At 57.2% G+C, this 15,486-nt stretch overlaps 5 protein-coding genes across 5 annotated transcripts; all 5 read right to left on the bottom strand.

Moving 5' to 3' along the window:
* Positions 1–1,634: 1,634 nt before the first annotated feature.
* On the bottom strand, positions 1,635–2,765 carry LDBPK_303530 (the record flags this gene model as incomplete). The annotated part of the gene is made up of 1 exon (XM_003863016.1): positions 1,635–2,765. The coding sequence occupies one exon, from the start codon at positions 2,763–2,765 to the stop codon at positions 1,635–1,637; it is 1,131 nt and encodes a 376-aa protein (XP_003863064.1).
* Positions 2,766–3,650: 885 nt separating this feature from the next.
* On the bottom strand, positions 3,651–4,085 carry LDBPK_303520 (zinc-binding protein (Yippee), putative; the record flags this gene model as incomplete). The annotated part of the gene is made up of 1 exon (XM_003863015.1): positions 3,651–4,085. The coding sequence occupies one exon, from the start codon at positions 4,083–4,085 to the stop codon at positions 3,651–3,653; it is 435 nt and encodes a 144-aa protein (XP_003863063.1).
* Positions 4,086–5,010: 925 nt separating this feature from the next.
* Positions 5,011–6,216, bottom strand: LDBPK_303510 (hypothetical protein, conserved; the record flags this gene model as incomplete). The annotated part of the gene is made up of 1 exon (XM_003863014.1): positions 5,011–6,216. One exon carries the CDS (start codon positions 6,214–6,216, stop codon positions 5,011–5,013), a length of 1,206 nt encoding a protein of 401 aa, XP_003863062.1.
* Positions 6,217–7,325: 1,109 nt separating this feature from the next.
* Positions 7,326–7,757, bottom strand: LDBPK_303500 (hypothetical protein, conserved; the record flags this gene model as incomplete). Its single annotated transcript, XM_003863013.1, has 1 exon — positions 7,326–7,757. The coding sequence occupies one exon, from the start codon at positions 7,755–7,757 to the stop codon at positions 7,326–7,328; it is 432 nt and encodes a 143-aa protein (XP_003863061.1).
* Positions 7,758–8,457: 700 nt separating this feature from the next.
* LDBPK_303490 (DNA ligase I, putative) lies at positions 8,458–10,461 on the bottom strand (the record flags this gene model as incomplete). Its single annotated transcript, XM_003863012.1, has 1 exon — positions 8,458–10,461. The coding sequence occupies one exon, from the start codon at positions 10,459–10,461 to the stop codon at positions 8,458–8,460; it is 2,004 nt and encodes a 667-aa protein (XP_003863060.1).
* Between the last annotated feature and the right edge of the window lie 5,025 nt (positions 10,462–15,486).

Raw genomic sequence — 15,486 nt, 5'->3', positions numbered from 1 at the left:
TGAGCACGGTTGGGTCTCGAGACTGCGACAGCCTCATCTCAGTAGAAAACGCAGGTCAGAGGAAAAGACCAAGAAATGAGGAATGTCATTCAGCTGAGGATTGTACAGACGGCACACCGCGAGCATCACAAATCCTCGAATACGAGGGAACGTAGCACGTCCGCCAGCGCGTCTCGCCTCCACGTCTCTTTGCAGGAGATCAGAGAGGAACATGCACCGAGAAATCAAGATGCACAAGCAGAACAGCGTCAACTGCTGTCCCCTTGCCAATCCCAATCAGCACTCGACGGAGGAGCCCTCACTTTCTGGGTTAATCCGTCGGAGGGGAACCTCCAGCGAAGCTAGAAATGCGAGGAAAGAGACGCCTAAATGAGCGAGAAGGTGTGCAGCGAAGGGAAGGGAAAGGAAAGCATAAAACGATGTCACGGCTGTCGTGCTGTGCTGGTGTGTTGTTGTCATTTGTGCTATTTTTTTTTTCGAAAACTTCACAAGCGGAGAGGGGCAGTATGTCTGGTCAGCGGGCGTGGCTGCGGAGTTGAAGCAGAAGAAGTTCAGGACAGAACACGCGGCGACGCGTCGACAGAGCGGCCTGTGCACACAAAGAGAGAGACAGAGGCAAAGACAACAACGGCTGTACACAGTTCAAGGGAACATCGGAAAAGGGTGTGTAAAATGGCTTACAGTGGCAGTAAACCAGAGCATACGGAAAGAGCCTCGTCCTCCATCTCGGCGCGGGTGCGCAGAGATGCAAAGAGAGAGAGACCCTCCGAACAAATATGCGAAATAAAAATTTATACGACGCGTATGTAAATGGAAACGAGGCAAAGCCGAAGCACACAAAACAAGACAAAAAAAAATCATAAGGGTGATTCACGTGCGGTACACGCACAGAGAGACACGGGGCAGGAACTGGCAGTCACTGACAGTCACGCGGGAAACGGATGTTTACATGGCAGGCCCTCGGCGAAAAAAAAAGAGAGAATGCACTGCACCTCACTTAGCACGGAAGCGTGCGCCACAGCACACAAGGAGGAGCACGGCATTGCACATCAAACGCAAAAATAGAGCCACCGAGGATACGTGATCACATACAACACAAACTGCCAACACAATACAGGCAAAGAGACGTACATCATGGAGGGCACAGCACAGCAAGCCTTCGCGCGTGTTCGAGAAGCGATGGAGGGGAACATCAGGGACCAAGAGAGGACAGAGGGAAAAGGTCGAGCGCATGCACACGGAAAGAAGCAGAAGCAAGCGGCATAATGCGGCATAATGCGGCAGCAATGAAAGACTTGGGGTGTGCGCAGAGGCGGGAAAGCACACTTCACTTGAAGAACAGAGCGACCCGGGCAGCAGCAAAGAATCGCAGTCGACAGAAGGTAGTGAGGCCTCTACGGGCGTGTTCGTTCTGAAGATGCGCGCCCGACCAGTGGCGTGACCTCCACGATGAGGAGCCACTTCAGCTTCGTCTTTCTGACGTCCGTCCCTGCCCCTCCTCCTCCTCCTCCCCCTCAATCTCTGTCGCTCTCTCCCATCATCGTTTCGTCAGCACTAAAAAAAAAAACGATTCGCCACAACACCATGGTAAATCAACGTGAACCTGCAGAGCGTTGTCTCCTACGGCGTTAAATTCAGATGTAATCGTTAAGGCCGTAGTAGTCTTGGATCTCTTCCATAAAGTTGCTATTCAGAAGGGATTTGCTCATCTCGTTCACCGCGCTGTCTCCCACAAAGACGGAGGAGGTCATGAGGTTGGAGCCTCCAACGGCAACACTGGTCTGTGCCCCAGAGGTGCGCAGGCTATGAGCGGACCCCCGCGCGTCGGAGGCGGCCTTGACCTCGGCCTCGCTTCGGTCGATCCACTGGTAACAGTAGTCGTACTGCTCCCCCATGTCCGCCATCGCCGAAGAAAACAGCCCCACACAGTAGCTGTAGTCTGGCTCTGCTTCGAAGCCCAGGGAGCGCGTATACTCGATGTAATCGGCCAGCTGACGGGGATAGCCCTTGCACAGCTCCGCCGGCGACGTGGCGGTCTTGACGTCACGAATGCGCTCAAAGCGTGCATCCCTCTTTGGTGATTTGAGCCCCTGCCAGGGTAGGTTGCCGCGCGCGAAGTAGGCAAGCAGGTAGGAGACGGACTCGAGGTCATCGCGCCGAGACTGTTGAATGCCCCGGTGTGTGTTGATGCTAACGTAGCGTGCCGTGCCAGTCAGCGATTTGCCCTCCGCGTACAGAATATGCTTCCCCGTAGAGTCGCGCCACGCCTTTGAGAGGCCCACGTCGATCACGTACACGATATGGGAGTTGGCGCCGACGCCCATGACGAAGTTCTCTGGCTTGATGTCGCGATGCAGGTAGCCGACGCTGTGAAGATATTGAAGCCGCTGAATGAGCTGGATGCCGATCATGCAGACCGTCTTAAAGCTAAACTTGCGGTGGCACACTTCAAAGAGGTCATCCAGGCACGGGCCGAGAAGATCCATTACCATGACGGTGTAATCGCCCACGCGACCGCAGTAGTAGGACTTCGGGATGCCGACAGTCACCGGGCACTCGTTGAATTTTTTGTAGATTCGGTTCTCCAGATTGAGGTGTGAGCGATGGCCATCCTTTGTCAGCTCCATCTTCATGGCAACAGGGTGGCCGCTGTTCAACTCGACACCTCTGAACACCTCACCAAAGGCGCCACCGCCCAAGCGCTCCTGAATGCGGAAGCGGCCGCCGATCAACACATCCTGGGCACGCTTGCTCCTTGTGCCCATGGCGCCGTTGTTGGCCTCGGCTTGGTTGTGCTTTTGAAAAGACGCCTGCATCGTGTCACCGAGAAGAGACCGGCTCGAAGAAAAATATAAATAAGTAGATCAAGAGACACCTGCAGAATAGCGAAGGGTTGAAGAGAACAGCAACGCCACGTACCACTCGCACGTCGACAGAGAAAGAGAGACAGACGGCAACGATAGAGGTGAGGGGCACGCTGAAATGGCACAGAATTTCATAAGATGAAGAAGAGCGGCACGTAAGCGGGTGTCATCACCTGCAAGGCGCGCGAGAAAACAGGCCAGCAGACGCAGCACCGACTCCAGACGGGGGGAGGGGGGGGGGTATAGCTGTGAGGCGCACGGACGCGGAAAGTAGGCCTCACAAAGAGAGTCGCGCAGGCAAAACACGGCGCTGTGGTGCATCCCCGTGCCTTTTCGAGCTCTTTTTTTTCGTCGTCTTTTTTTCCGATTTGGTCGCATGTTTCGTTCAGTGGCAGCCGCACGAAGGCGCGCTTGTCGATCATCGATGCCGCTTCCTGCTGAGGGGGGGGGGCGCCAGCAAGTAAACTGAAGGACAACGCCACCGCATTGGTGCAGTGCAACAGAGAGTAAAAGGCAACAGCAAACGTGTCGAAGCAGAAGGGGTTGAGCCATCCTTATTTTGCTTTCCGTTTTGCGAGTGGACGTCAGAGCGGCGAGGGAGAGAGAGAAGAGCGGCCGCCCCACAATAATGGAAGAAGAGACGATGAATGAGGGAGCTCGCCGCCTGCAGCACTCGGTTGATGCGCCGCGGCGTTGCGCAGGGATGATTGAAACTCGTCTAGAGAGTACCGTGGCAACGCTGTGCGGAGACACAAGTGCGGCCAAACCACTCTTCCTCACCTGCGGCTATTCCAATGTATACGAGCGCGCGACAGGCAAAGCAAAGGTGATGCTGCCCTCAGGGATGCTGTAGCCCAGGGCCCCGCGCAGCTGCCCGTGAGTGATGACCCGAATGAGCTGACGCTCCAGCACGAAGCGCTGCATCTTGTACATCTCGCGCTCATCGACCGCGAAGTCGTATCCCCAGCCGACGTACTGGTCACAGTTGGAGCAAAATACGTCGCGCACGCGGTGCAGCCCCGTCATCAGCTGCTTCTCCTCCTGATGGCCGTAGTAGGTGTTCTCGCAGCGGGAGACAAGGAAGGCCTTGCCGTGGCGGCCGCGAAAGTTGTCGGAGACGATGTCCTCGGCGATGCAGAGGTGAGCGCCACAGAAGGCGCAGCCAAAGCCGCCCTCGCCGCCGCTCGGTGCAGCGAGGCGCGTGCGAAGACGCCTCACCATGGCCGCTGACAAGGCGGTCCTCCACGAGCTCCCAACAACGACAGAAAAAGAAAGTAACCGTAGGAAAAGATGCAGGAAATTTCCGCCAACAGCGAAGCGGCAGTGCCCACGCCGCGACGGCCACGGAGGAGACGGCCGCCCTCGTCTGTCGCTTTGCCTCTCTGCCTCCCGCTCTCTCGCTTGTGGGGACGGCACGACTACGCTGCTGAAGCAGCGGTGAGCGAACGTGTGCAGCGATGCAGGCGTTGTCAGCGGATGCGCCGTATGCGCAGAGGGCAACAGCAGAAGAGAGCACAAAAACAAAAAGATGTGGGCATTGTTGAAGTGGCGGTGACAGAGGAAAGATGTCAGCACGGGCGCACCGGCATCCTCTGCGCACGTGGGCGCGGGGTGGATGGTGGCCCAAGGGGGGAGGGCGCACACCGCAGACGCTGCTTCTCCATACATCCGCATACGTCACCCCGCCGCCTACAATCCCCTGAGCAGCGCGATGCCAATCGCCATCACGTCGTGCAAAAGGTCGAGCAGAGGGGAGAGGTGGACGCATCCATGCTGCACGTCGGAGACGCACAGACGTGCGTGCAACGTACACGCAAGGGAAAAGGCGGTTCGCTTTCAGCTATCCGCCTTTGTCTTCATTCTTCCTCTGTATGCTTTTTTTTTTTCGTCATGCCCTCATGTGGCGCTGCACTGCGCGCTGCACACGCAGGTACGCGCGCACGCGCAGTTAACGAAAAAGGGCTGCCGACACGTGGATTATTTTACGTGCCCCTCATCTCCTGCCCATTCAACGACTGTCACCACAGCTAAACCGGCCTGCGAGAGAGCGTACTGTGCAAAACGCATGGGGAAGAGAGGGGAGCGCAGCGGCGTCCAATGCAGCCCCCTCCGTTCCCAGCAGCACGCAGAGGCGCTGTTGCTCAGCTCACGCGAAGAGGCGAGACGACATCTGCAGCGGCACATGCGCAGAGGAGGGCAGTGGTTGACCATTCACTAGTATGCCCTTGGGATTCGGATACGCATGGTTCAGTGTGAGCTTCAACGGTTCCTCCACCACCCCCGGGCAGGCAACAACGTTGTGAGTGATGGTTTCGACAGGAGTCGTCACGGGATAGGCAATGACGTCGCCAATCTTGAAACACGTAGGGCGCACCTCGTGCAAGAGCAAAAGCCCAAAGTCACCCTTGCCATCGGACACCAGCAGCGTGACGGGTTGCATCGTTGGCTCCGTGACTATGTCTAATACGCCAACGACCTTGGCGGAGGTGCTCTGCGTGTACTTTTTGTGGGCCTGCTCGATGCGGGTGCGGATCCGCTGAAAGTCACGCTTGCCAATGCCGCTGGACGTCCTCATGCGGCTCTGCGCACGCAGCAGCACCTTCGCGTTTTCCTCCGAGAGGTGGCGGGTGCCCTTGAGGCGGTCCTTGTCGAGGGCGTGCGCCTTCCAGTAGTCCATCGCTGCGGCCCCGAAGTGCCCCAGAAGGCTTTCCAGTACGGCCTTGTTGTACGGAACATCAGGGTCCTCGGGGCACTTCCGCTCTGCCTGCTGCATCGCCGCCAGTGCCTTGCGCACGCCGTCGAACGTCATGCCCTCCAGCGTCACCTTTGACAGCAGCGACAGCGCCAGTGTGTTCCATGCGTCTGCGTCGTCCACGTTGGAGCCTACGGCTGCACGGGCCTTGGCCACGGCGTCCTCCAAGTACGCCTTGCGCTGCTCAGCCGTGACCCCTTCCTCACCGCAGCGGTTACGCTGGATTTGGCTGTACTTGCACAACGCCTCGGTATGCGCCGGGTTTACGCGCAGAGCATTATCCAGTGCGTCGCAAGCCTCCTTAAAGGCGTTGCGACGGAGCAGGCACTCGCTGAGCTCGACCCACGTCGTTGTCGAGCCAGGCTGCAGCTTCAGAGCCGCATTAAGATCCTTCTCCGCCTCCCGCGAAACGCGTGGAAGCAAGAGGGTCGCTTGGCTGCGAAGTAGTAGAATTCGAGCTTTGGTGGATGTATCCTTTTCATTCTCAGGTGACGGAAGGCTTGCCAGGACGCGCTCGACACCGGTGCGCACCGTCTCATTGAAGACGCGAACCCGCTTCAGGTCGGCCACCTCCTTCTCCAGCGCGGCAAGAGCTGCCATGACGTGTGATGTCGACGGCTTCTTATCGCGCGTACGTGTGACTCTGTCTGGTGTATGATGTCTCTATTCTCTTTGCTGTGAGGGGTGGTCGAAGGACCACTGTCGTACCTCAAAGAGCAGTGAGTCCTGTGAGTCTGCACGACAGACGGTAAGGCACAGGGAGGGGGTGGCGACACCGACGCGCGATGGCGGCTCGGCTAATCACTGGATGCGAAGCACCCGCAGTAAAGACGAAAAAGCAGGCGAGTGGCAATCAAGACTCTATGGGAAGTGAAGGATCTGAGGGAGGGGGAGGGATGTGCGTTTGTCTAGCCCTTCCTAGGCGAATGCAAGGGAGACGCTAAGAACGATCCGAAAAAAGATGATAGGTGAGCTGTTACCCCCCCCCCCTGCGTGTAAGCTCGACGTGTTCGCTGGGAAGAGGCCGGGGAAGAGAAGGGAGGCGAAGAGGAGACTCGTATGTTTCTGCACTCTGCTGCTGTTATTCTACTTTGTCTCTGTGCGCAAGTGTGAAAAGGGCACACACGAGTACGCACATGCACAACGAGAGCAACAGAAGCGGCGACGCGCTTGGCAAACGAACATATATGAGACTGATGTGCCCGATTTGTCGGCTGCCTCATTGATGGATGCATAATGGGTGACAGGCGAAAGCACGCGCGCAAGCGAAATGGCACGGAGAGTCGGAGGAAGAACGACGGGCACAAAAAGATGCAGGAGAAGAACAAAAGTCGAAGGAATGCACGGGTGCGTTTACGTACATATATGTATATATATATATATGTGTGTGTGTGTACGCGTGTGTGTGGGCGTGGGTGTCGGTGTGTAAGTGGTTGCACATCTCTCGCCGCGGAGAAGAGGCGCACCACGAGGAGGAGCAGGGTAGACAGAAACGCCCCCAGGCAACGGTCAGCACCGTTCTTGTTGAGGGAAACGGGTCTGTGGGAGCTTTGCCGCTCCATTTCGCTTGGTAGTGGGCCCACCACCTGCCGGTGGACAGTAGGCGGGAGAGAGCAGTACGGTAAAGGAAAAAAAAGAAGCAAGCAACAAGCGCGGTCGCCCATCCTGCTCTGTGGGCACGTGCGTGCACCTGCGCACGGCCACCGCTCCTACAGGGCGGCGGCGTAGGCTAGTACTACTGCCTCGCCTTTTGGAGTCGTCACCAGCGTCTTTTTGCGGCAGCTGTTGGCCACACGACACAGTGAGAGGAGGGAGAGCGCCGACAGAGGCGAAGCAAACTCGTCGACGCTCCACGCCAGCGCCACGCCGTGGCTCCCGTCGACGGTGTCGGTCTCGTATACGTGTGCGTGACAGCCGTACGTGCGGCGCGTCGCCTCATCTTCCGCAACGGAACGGCACACCTCCGACCCGATACGGCTCGGGGAAGCGCAGCGATATCGCAAGCTGCGAAGCAGGTGTGAGAGAGAGGAGGGTGGAAGAGACGCCGCATGGGAGGCGCTGCAGCCGGCTGCAGAGGATGCGTCGTCCGATCCATCTTCTCTTGGTCGCTTGCGCACCAGGAGGGAGAGGTAGGTACCCATGAGAACGAGGGGAGCGGCTGCGTCGTGAAAGGATCCGGAGATTGCGTCGCCTGTGCGTGTGTGCGTTTGTGGCTGGCCCGGAGAGGAGAGAGGAAAAGGCGAATGCCGTGTGGTGGCGAAACGGTCATGAAGGCGGTTTGTACGCCTCCTTACAAAGATGCGCCCATGCCACAGCAGCTGCGGCACTGGCCCAAGTGGGGTCAGCAGCGACGTCAAGAACGAAGCAGCCCGGTAGTGTGGTGCTCCGGCAGGGAAGGATGGTTGAGAAGAGGATGTGTATGAAAAAGCAAGAGAGATGAACTTCAAGAAATGCAGTTACTGAGCCAGGCGCCATGAACCTCCGCAGGATCAGGGGTTACCTGGGCAGGCCACAGCCCACCGTGGGGCAGACTGCTACGAGCGTGACGGGGGAGACACACTGCCACGTGGTCGATGGTCTCACGACACTATCACCTTTTGTGAAGATGATGTGTGTGTGTGTGTATGCGTGGAAGAGATGGTGGGAACGCGCGGCTATGATGGGGTTATTCACCGCGGACCTCTCAGGGCGCCTCCGACTTGACGCCCACGCTGCATGTGCGCTGCAGGATAAGTGAAGAAGAAAGCAAATGTGGCCAAGAACGCCGCTCGCAACGAGAGAGACTTTGGCGACAAAGAGCGATCGCGAGATGCGCCAGCGCGTCTCTTTCAGCGTGACAGCTCACTCGGCGTCCCCGTTCGCTTCGTGCTGCACTGCCAAGGACTGCGCCTTGTACATGTCCGCCACCTGCTGTGCATTTGTGGCGTCTGCGGGTTTCTTGTCCTCGCGCTGGCGCAGGTAGCGAGGAAAGCGCAGCGCGATGCCTTTGCTGGGGTCCACAAGCCCCACGGCTGCCTGATGAACTGGCGACACTGACAGGTCCGCCGCCTTCACCTCCCACACCTGCGCCTCGGTGAGCCAAACATCCGGCTCCTCCCCACCTGCGCGGTAGTAGCGCGGCTTGTCGTCCACCACGAACGGCTTAAGGGACTGCGTGAGCTTCTCCAGCTCTTCGTCCTGGAAGCCGGTGCCGATTTTGCAGATGCTCTGGTACTCGTCCGCCTTCGGGTCGTAGCACGCCAGCAGGAAGCCGCCGAACACGCCAGTTCGCTTGCCCTTGCCGTGGAACGCGGCGATGGGGACAAGATCCAGCGTATCGGTGACGCCGTCCATGTAGTCCTTCTTCAGCTTCAGCCAGTAGTGCGAGCGCTTGGCGGGGGTGTAGTTGGCCTCCTCATCGAGCGTCTTCACCATTAATCCTTCGCAGCCGTCCGCGATGGACCGCTCCAAAAACGTTTGAATGTCCTCGACCTTGTCGGAATCCAAGTAAGTGGCAAAGGACAGCTTTGCCGGAAGGGGATGGATGCACCGCCACAGCAGCTCGCGACGCTGCTGCAGTGTCTTATTCAGTTGCGGCTCTCCGTTGAAATACAAGATATCAAACACAAACACGCAGACGGGAATGCTGACATCCTCCTCTGCAATGTTCTTTCGGCCGCGATGCTGCAGCACTTGGAATGCCTGAAGGGCCCCGGTCTCCGGATGCACCGCCACAACCTCCGAATCGAGGATGAAAGACTGTACTTCGACTGGGTCAAAGACCTTTGGCAGCATGGAAATGACGTCCGGGTATTTGCCGGTGTGGGTCTCGGAGTTGCGAGAAAATATATGGAAGCCTTTGTCTTTGTCATAGTGGATCTGCGCGCGCTCGCCGTCGTACTTGTACTCCGACGTGAACTTCTTGCCCTGCAGACGGTCCAGAATGACGGTGATACTGCTCGTCGGGTACGCTAGCTGGGGCTTCACTGGCAGCCCAGGCCGAATAGACAAGTCCTTCGCATACCGTTTCGCGATGGAGCTACCCGGCACCAAGGTCATGAAGCCGTTCGCAAGAACGGCGCTCAGGACCACGTCGAGACTCGGCACCTCGTAGAAGATACGCGCGAGACTGTCGGCGCCGGTATTCAGCAACGTCTGCAGCTGCACCTCGTCCATCTTGTGCATTTGCGCGCCTCCGAGGAAGTGAAGAGCGAAGGCGTACCCCACAGCTGCCAAGGCGGATGGCTCAGCAAGGCCGATGCGCATCTTCTGCTGAAGCCCACGCACAATCAAGTTCACCTCCGGGCCCTGTGCGTCGCGCAAAAGTCCCTTGATCAAGTCTGACCGCCGCCGCATCACATCCCTGCCGCTCATCATCGCGATCTCCTTGTATGTCTTGAACACGCTCCGAGCGGAGAGCGGCTTCGGCTTCATGAGCGTGCTTTGCTTCTGCTTGTGCATCTGCGCGATTTCCGCCAAATCGCCGCTCTGCCGGTACGCCTCTTTGGCTCGGGCCTCCGTCATGCTGCAGCACTCGGCCACCGCCTTCACCAGTACCGCATCGCCGATGCCTAGCTCCACGCCCTCGTGCTGCGGCGCATGCTTGTTAATCACCAGGTACATCACCGGCACCAAGTCCTCTGGGCACCGCTCGATAACAGCAAGCAGAAGAAAGGTGAGCTGCTTCAAGCACTCAAGCCGCGAGCCGGTGGCGCTGATGTCTGCCAGCACGTCCACTACTGCCGCAAACGGCACCGGCTCAGATGCGCCAGCGGTAGGCGGCGCGACAGGGACCCGGGGAGGCAACCATACTGCCTCGAACGTCGTCACAGGATCGAAGGAGGACTCCTGGAAGAGCTTCGCCATGGACGTCGCCGTCGGCGGCGGCACATCAGCGACCAGCGCCTTGTATTCTGCAACGTGTTGTGCGTAGTAGGCATTCGTTGGCTCATTCCAGCTTGTCCGCAGACGAGAGGCGGCGTTCGAGGCCGGAGTGCTCGATACATAAGAGCCCGCTACCTTCTCCTCCTCCCGGGGCCGCTTTCGATCTTCGCGGTTTGCATCGGTAGTTGCCTTCTTGCCTTCCTCACGCGGGGCGGCGGTCCCACTCGGACCGCCTTCCTGGGCCATGTGTTCAACGAAGCGCTCGAAAGTGGTCTGACGCATAACGAGCCCACTTGCAGTGTATGCCAAGGAAATAGCGAGGTACGCCTTTGGCGCTCACGTGTCGTCTCTGTGCGTGATGAGAATGTGGGTGAGTCTATGAAGTAGAAAGAAGGGCAAGAGGCCCGCTGCACTCACTGCGCCCTACACGTGCGCGTGCTGGGGCAAGCGCTTTTGCGGCCCACCGAACGTGAGAGAGGAGGTGCGGTCACGAAGGGCGGCGTTTGCCCACAGTGCATCCGCGCTCGAGTGTAGATTCAAGGGTGTGCGCGTGTCCCGCTCCTGGAACTCTTCCACGCAGGTCCCGGCGGAGAGCGCGACGAAGGAAAAAGCAGGAGCGAGAAAAGGGTGCCCAGCGTGAAGCCGAAGGGGGCACACAGAGGATGAAAAAGGCATCGGCTGTCCGCTATGGAGTGCTCATCCACGAGTTGCGCGCTGCCGTCAGCCGTGAAGAGGAGAAAACAGCCTTGCTTGATTTCACCGTCGCATTCGTTCTTTCAGCACGACCGCGTGGCCTTCATTTGTGGCGTGGATCAGCAAAGCAATATGCTGGCATCATCATCACGGGTCGGAGGCCGGCAACTATGGAGTGAGAGCACATCGAAAGACCGCGCGCGCGGCGCGCCGACGTCCGTGGCAACGCGCCAAAAAAAAAAGCCGCACCACGCACGAGGGGTTGTGACGACATTCGTTGGACAGCGCACCCACATTAAAACGTCTGCGGTGATCGATATTGTGCAGCGACGAATCACAGAGATCCGCCTTGTCGTTGCGGGTGTTCTTTGCATGCTCATTCTTTAATAGAGGTAGAACAGGGTGGACAAGAAACAGAGACGAGGAGAGTGGAACACACACAGCGAGGAACTGGCAAACCACTAAAAGAAACCAGAGCACACGCCAATACCAAATAAAAAAGAGCATCGAATGAACAACGCCCATCCGCCATCGAAACACCGCTTGAAGCATCGCTATTCGTACGGTGTTCTATTCAGTCATTCGCCTCCTGCACCGCTTCTTTATCCTCCAGTGCATCACACATAAAAAGACAGAGAAGGCGATCCCCAAAATCAGGCAACACAAGACAAGAAGCCAAAAAAGGGAAAAAGACAAGCGAGATGGAGGAGACGAAAGCATGCCAACATGGGGGGGGGCGCACTGACAGCACACACACACAGACACAAACCCGCGAGAGATGCGCAATGGGTAAAAAAAAAAGGACAAAACCACAAAACAAAAACGCAACACGCACAAAGCAGGAGCGGTCTCCAGCGCACACGGCAAGACGAAAATAAAAAAGCGAAAGACAAGGAAAGGGATGAGAAGGAGGCACAAATCACACACACACGCACACGCAAAAAGCCAACAAACAACACGTACACCGCGACAGGGATATGCGGCAGCGCAGTTCCTTGTTTCTTCAGGATGCCCTCACCTGAACTGCCTGCTCCTGCTTCAAGCGTCAGCCAGCAACAGTCAGAGAAGCCCGCCTCACATGGTGCACCGCGTTTATACCATCGACCGCTATCCCTCTCACCATACACGCGTGCACACACACACACACACATACACACACACAGCCATCCAAAGACACGGATAGAGGAGACAAGAGGAGACGGCCACGGTGCCGCCCCCACCACTCCCTCCCTCCCTAATCGATTACATCCTTTTTTGTGTGTGCAGCTCCGACTGGCAGACGCTGGCGCAAGGTAACAGTACACAGAGAGAGAGCGATAAGAGACCACCGCTACTTTGCATCTGAATGTGCGCGTGTGTCTTTTGCGTTTGGTATATCGCCGTGCTTGAAGGACGCGGATTCGCCTGGACTAGTACAACGAAAGGCCGAGAGTGTCAACTACAGCGGAGAAACAAGTACACTCGCACCAACAAAGGAAGCGAGACACACACGCACGCGCGCACCAGCACACAACCGAAAGCAACGTGGAGACGGGAAGCAACCAAAACGAAAAAAAAAACATGCAAAAGGAGATCTCTAAACCAAAGCGTGACGACGACAGCCAGGGACAATGATGACGAAGAGGAAGACGGAAGTAGCCGACGAACCAGTGCAGCGACTAGACAAAATACGAGCATGCACACACGCGCACACACACAACACAACACAGCACACGCACACACAAAAGCCATGGAGGGAAAGGGCTGACAATACAAGAACGGCAAAAAAAAAGACAAAAATAAAACGGGAGACGAGAAGAAAGGAAACAGACAAAGATGGAGTTAAAGAAGAAGAGGCAGGGGGTCCGCAGCCTGCGCACTTTTCGTGTCGTGGGTGCTTCTGATTGTGGGTAAGTTTGTGCTTCCATGGCAAGGAGCGCATGCGTGTCGACTTGGTGCCGCATGCGTGAGTGCCTTCTGCCACCTCCGTACACCGCACAGTCACCCATCCAGAGCAAGACAGCCCGCCGTGCGCACACCTCTCTCGCCCACAAGCGCTGTTTCTCCTTATGTTCTCTTTCTTCTCAGCCACGGATCATCGATATCGAAAGGGGGTGACTGGCAGAACGAAAAAAAAAAACACAACAACACAAAAAAACGGAGAAACGCTCCAGTGCAAAAGAGATCCCCAGATAAAAGCCCTCGGACATGGAGACGGCGAAACGAAGGGAAACTGGCGGGGGATCGTCGGAGGCGACGTGGTTGTTGGCCAAAACGTCACGCGCACGCATAGATGCAGGTAAGCGCATAACGAGGGAAGAGATCTGAGAGTTGCTACGGCTTGTAGTTAGGTGAGCTTAGTAAGCGTGCCCCGTCTAGGCAGGTAGGTGGGTGTGTGGGTGCTCTGCCTGGTGGCATCACCTGTAGCGGCGGTTCGAAGTCCTCAACGGGCAGCGCATGCTTCTCGTCTTTTGCTACCCCGGAAAGAAGGCCACAACGATCTCCCCTTGTTACTGAGACGGGCGTGGCCGACAAACCGGCTGGCCCACCCACTTCCCACACCTGCTGGAAAACGGCTTCCGTGCATACGTGTCTTTGTCTTACGACTACCGCTCTATGCGCGCTCGCGTCGTAATTCGTGTGCGCCCCATTTTGGCTTGTCATGAGGCGCTGACACCGCTCAGTTCTTCCCTCCTTCTTTTTGCGAGAACCCTTATTCCAGAGAGAAGTACAAACAAGCATAAGTGGCGGTGGTGGCGGGGAGAGAGGGGAGGGTGCAGAGAGAGTTGAGAAACGATCGAAGCGACACGAAAAGCAAAACAAAGAGAAGAACATGGCGAAGAAACCAAAAAAAAAAAAAGAAAACACAAAATATAGCAAAAAGAGCGCACAGCGAGGAGGAGAAAAGAAATAACAAAGGCAGAGAGCCGGTGGAAGGGGGGACTTGGAATGCCCAGCAGCGTCACGCACTCGCACACTCTTGTTTGGCGAGCACCCACCTGATCGCAGGCATACAAGAGAAACGGAAGTAGTGAAACACAGATGTACGGTGTCTGTGCACGCACCTGTGTGTGTGTGTGTGTGGTAAAAATGCACAGAATACACGGCGCCCCAGCGAGCTGGGGGAAGGTAGGAGAGGGGAGAGACAAAACCAAAGAGAGATACGCCCTTTCGCACATTAACGTGTACTGCTCCAGAGCCGCGGAGCAGACTCTCAGCCGTCGCCGGCCCACCCTGTAAATCGTCAGTCCGCCCATCCATATAGAGGAGAAGCCTTCCGTATCGACGATATGCTGCTTCCTGATTCCGCTCCCCTTGCACGGTCTTGGGCTGCTCTCTCTCTCTCCTGTGGCGTCTCACGCTCCATCTCTCTTGAATGGAGGTGGTTTAGCGGGCGTCTGTGCGGCGGCTAGCGAGCGAGCCACAACGCACCGCGGCCATCCCCCTCCCTCTCATACTCTCTCCCCTCGCCGAAAGGTCACTTCTACGTCCCTGTCACAGCGACGGATGACGCCAAGGGTGGTGCCGCGGTGGCCTTATAACTGCACATGTGGCGCAAAGTGACGAGATGGGGATATCCTTGGCACACGCGCGGTGCTGCCGGTAGCGTCGACAACAACCGAGAGCAAGAGAAAAACGGAGCAGGCAAAGGAATTGGGAAAAAATGCGATCCGCTAATCTGGTATCTGTAACGACGTGTATTGAGAACAGCAACGTGGTGAACGAAAAAAGGGGGGAGACCGCGGGTGTTCGAGCCCACCTTTGCCGCCAGCCGTGCCTCCCTCTCCCATTCAAGCCTCCCTCTGCATGGACGCTTGGACTCCCCCTCACTGCGTCGCGCTTGTCCCCTCCCTTCCCTTTTTTCCCTTTTGCGTCACCCCATTACAGGTGCCGTGGCGGCAGCGACGATAACACTGCACCAACAAGTCGCCTCTGATGCCCTCGATCTCAGTCAGCGAAGCCGCAATCAAGGGACATGTCCAGCGGAGAAGGGAGAGACGGTGCGAAGAACAGTGGGGCACACGCACACATGATAAGGCTGAACTCACAGAAAGAGAGAAAAGGAGGGGCAAGATGTCTCCAGCATGGCGCACACGAGACGCGGGCACGGACGACCCACACACACAGACGACGAAGGAAAAAAAAAACGGTGCTGACGCGAAAGCGGACGGTGCGCAGATCCATGCACCGGCGCCAACCCACACAACTGAGATCAGTGCAAGGAGGAGCGAAGACGGGGAGAGGGAGGCCAGCGGGCGGAGTCCAACGCACAGCACATACCAAAGAATGTGGAGAAGCAGCTCCCAATCATAACAGAAAGAAAAGTAAGGACAA

This window comes from Leishmania donovani, chromosome 30 (genome assembly GCF_000227135.1).
Source record: "Leishmania donovani BPK282A1 complete genome, chromosome 30".
NCBI classification, from domain to species: Eukaryota; Euglenozoa; class Kinetoplastea; order Trypanosomatida; family Trypanosomatidae; genus Leishmania; species Leishmania donovani.
The sequence above is the reverse complement of the archived record's forward strand: the minus strand, read 5'-3'. Positions and strand labels throughout refer to the sequence as shown.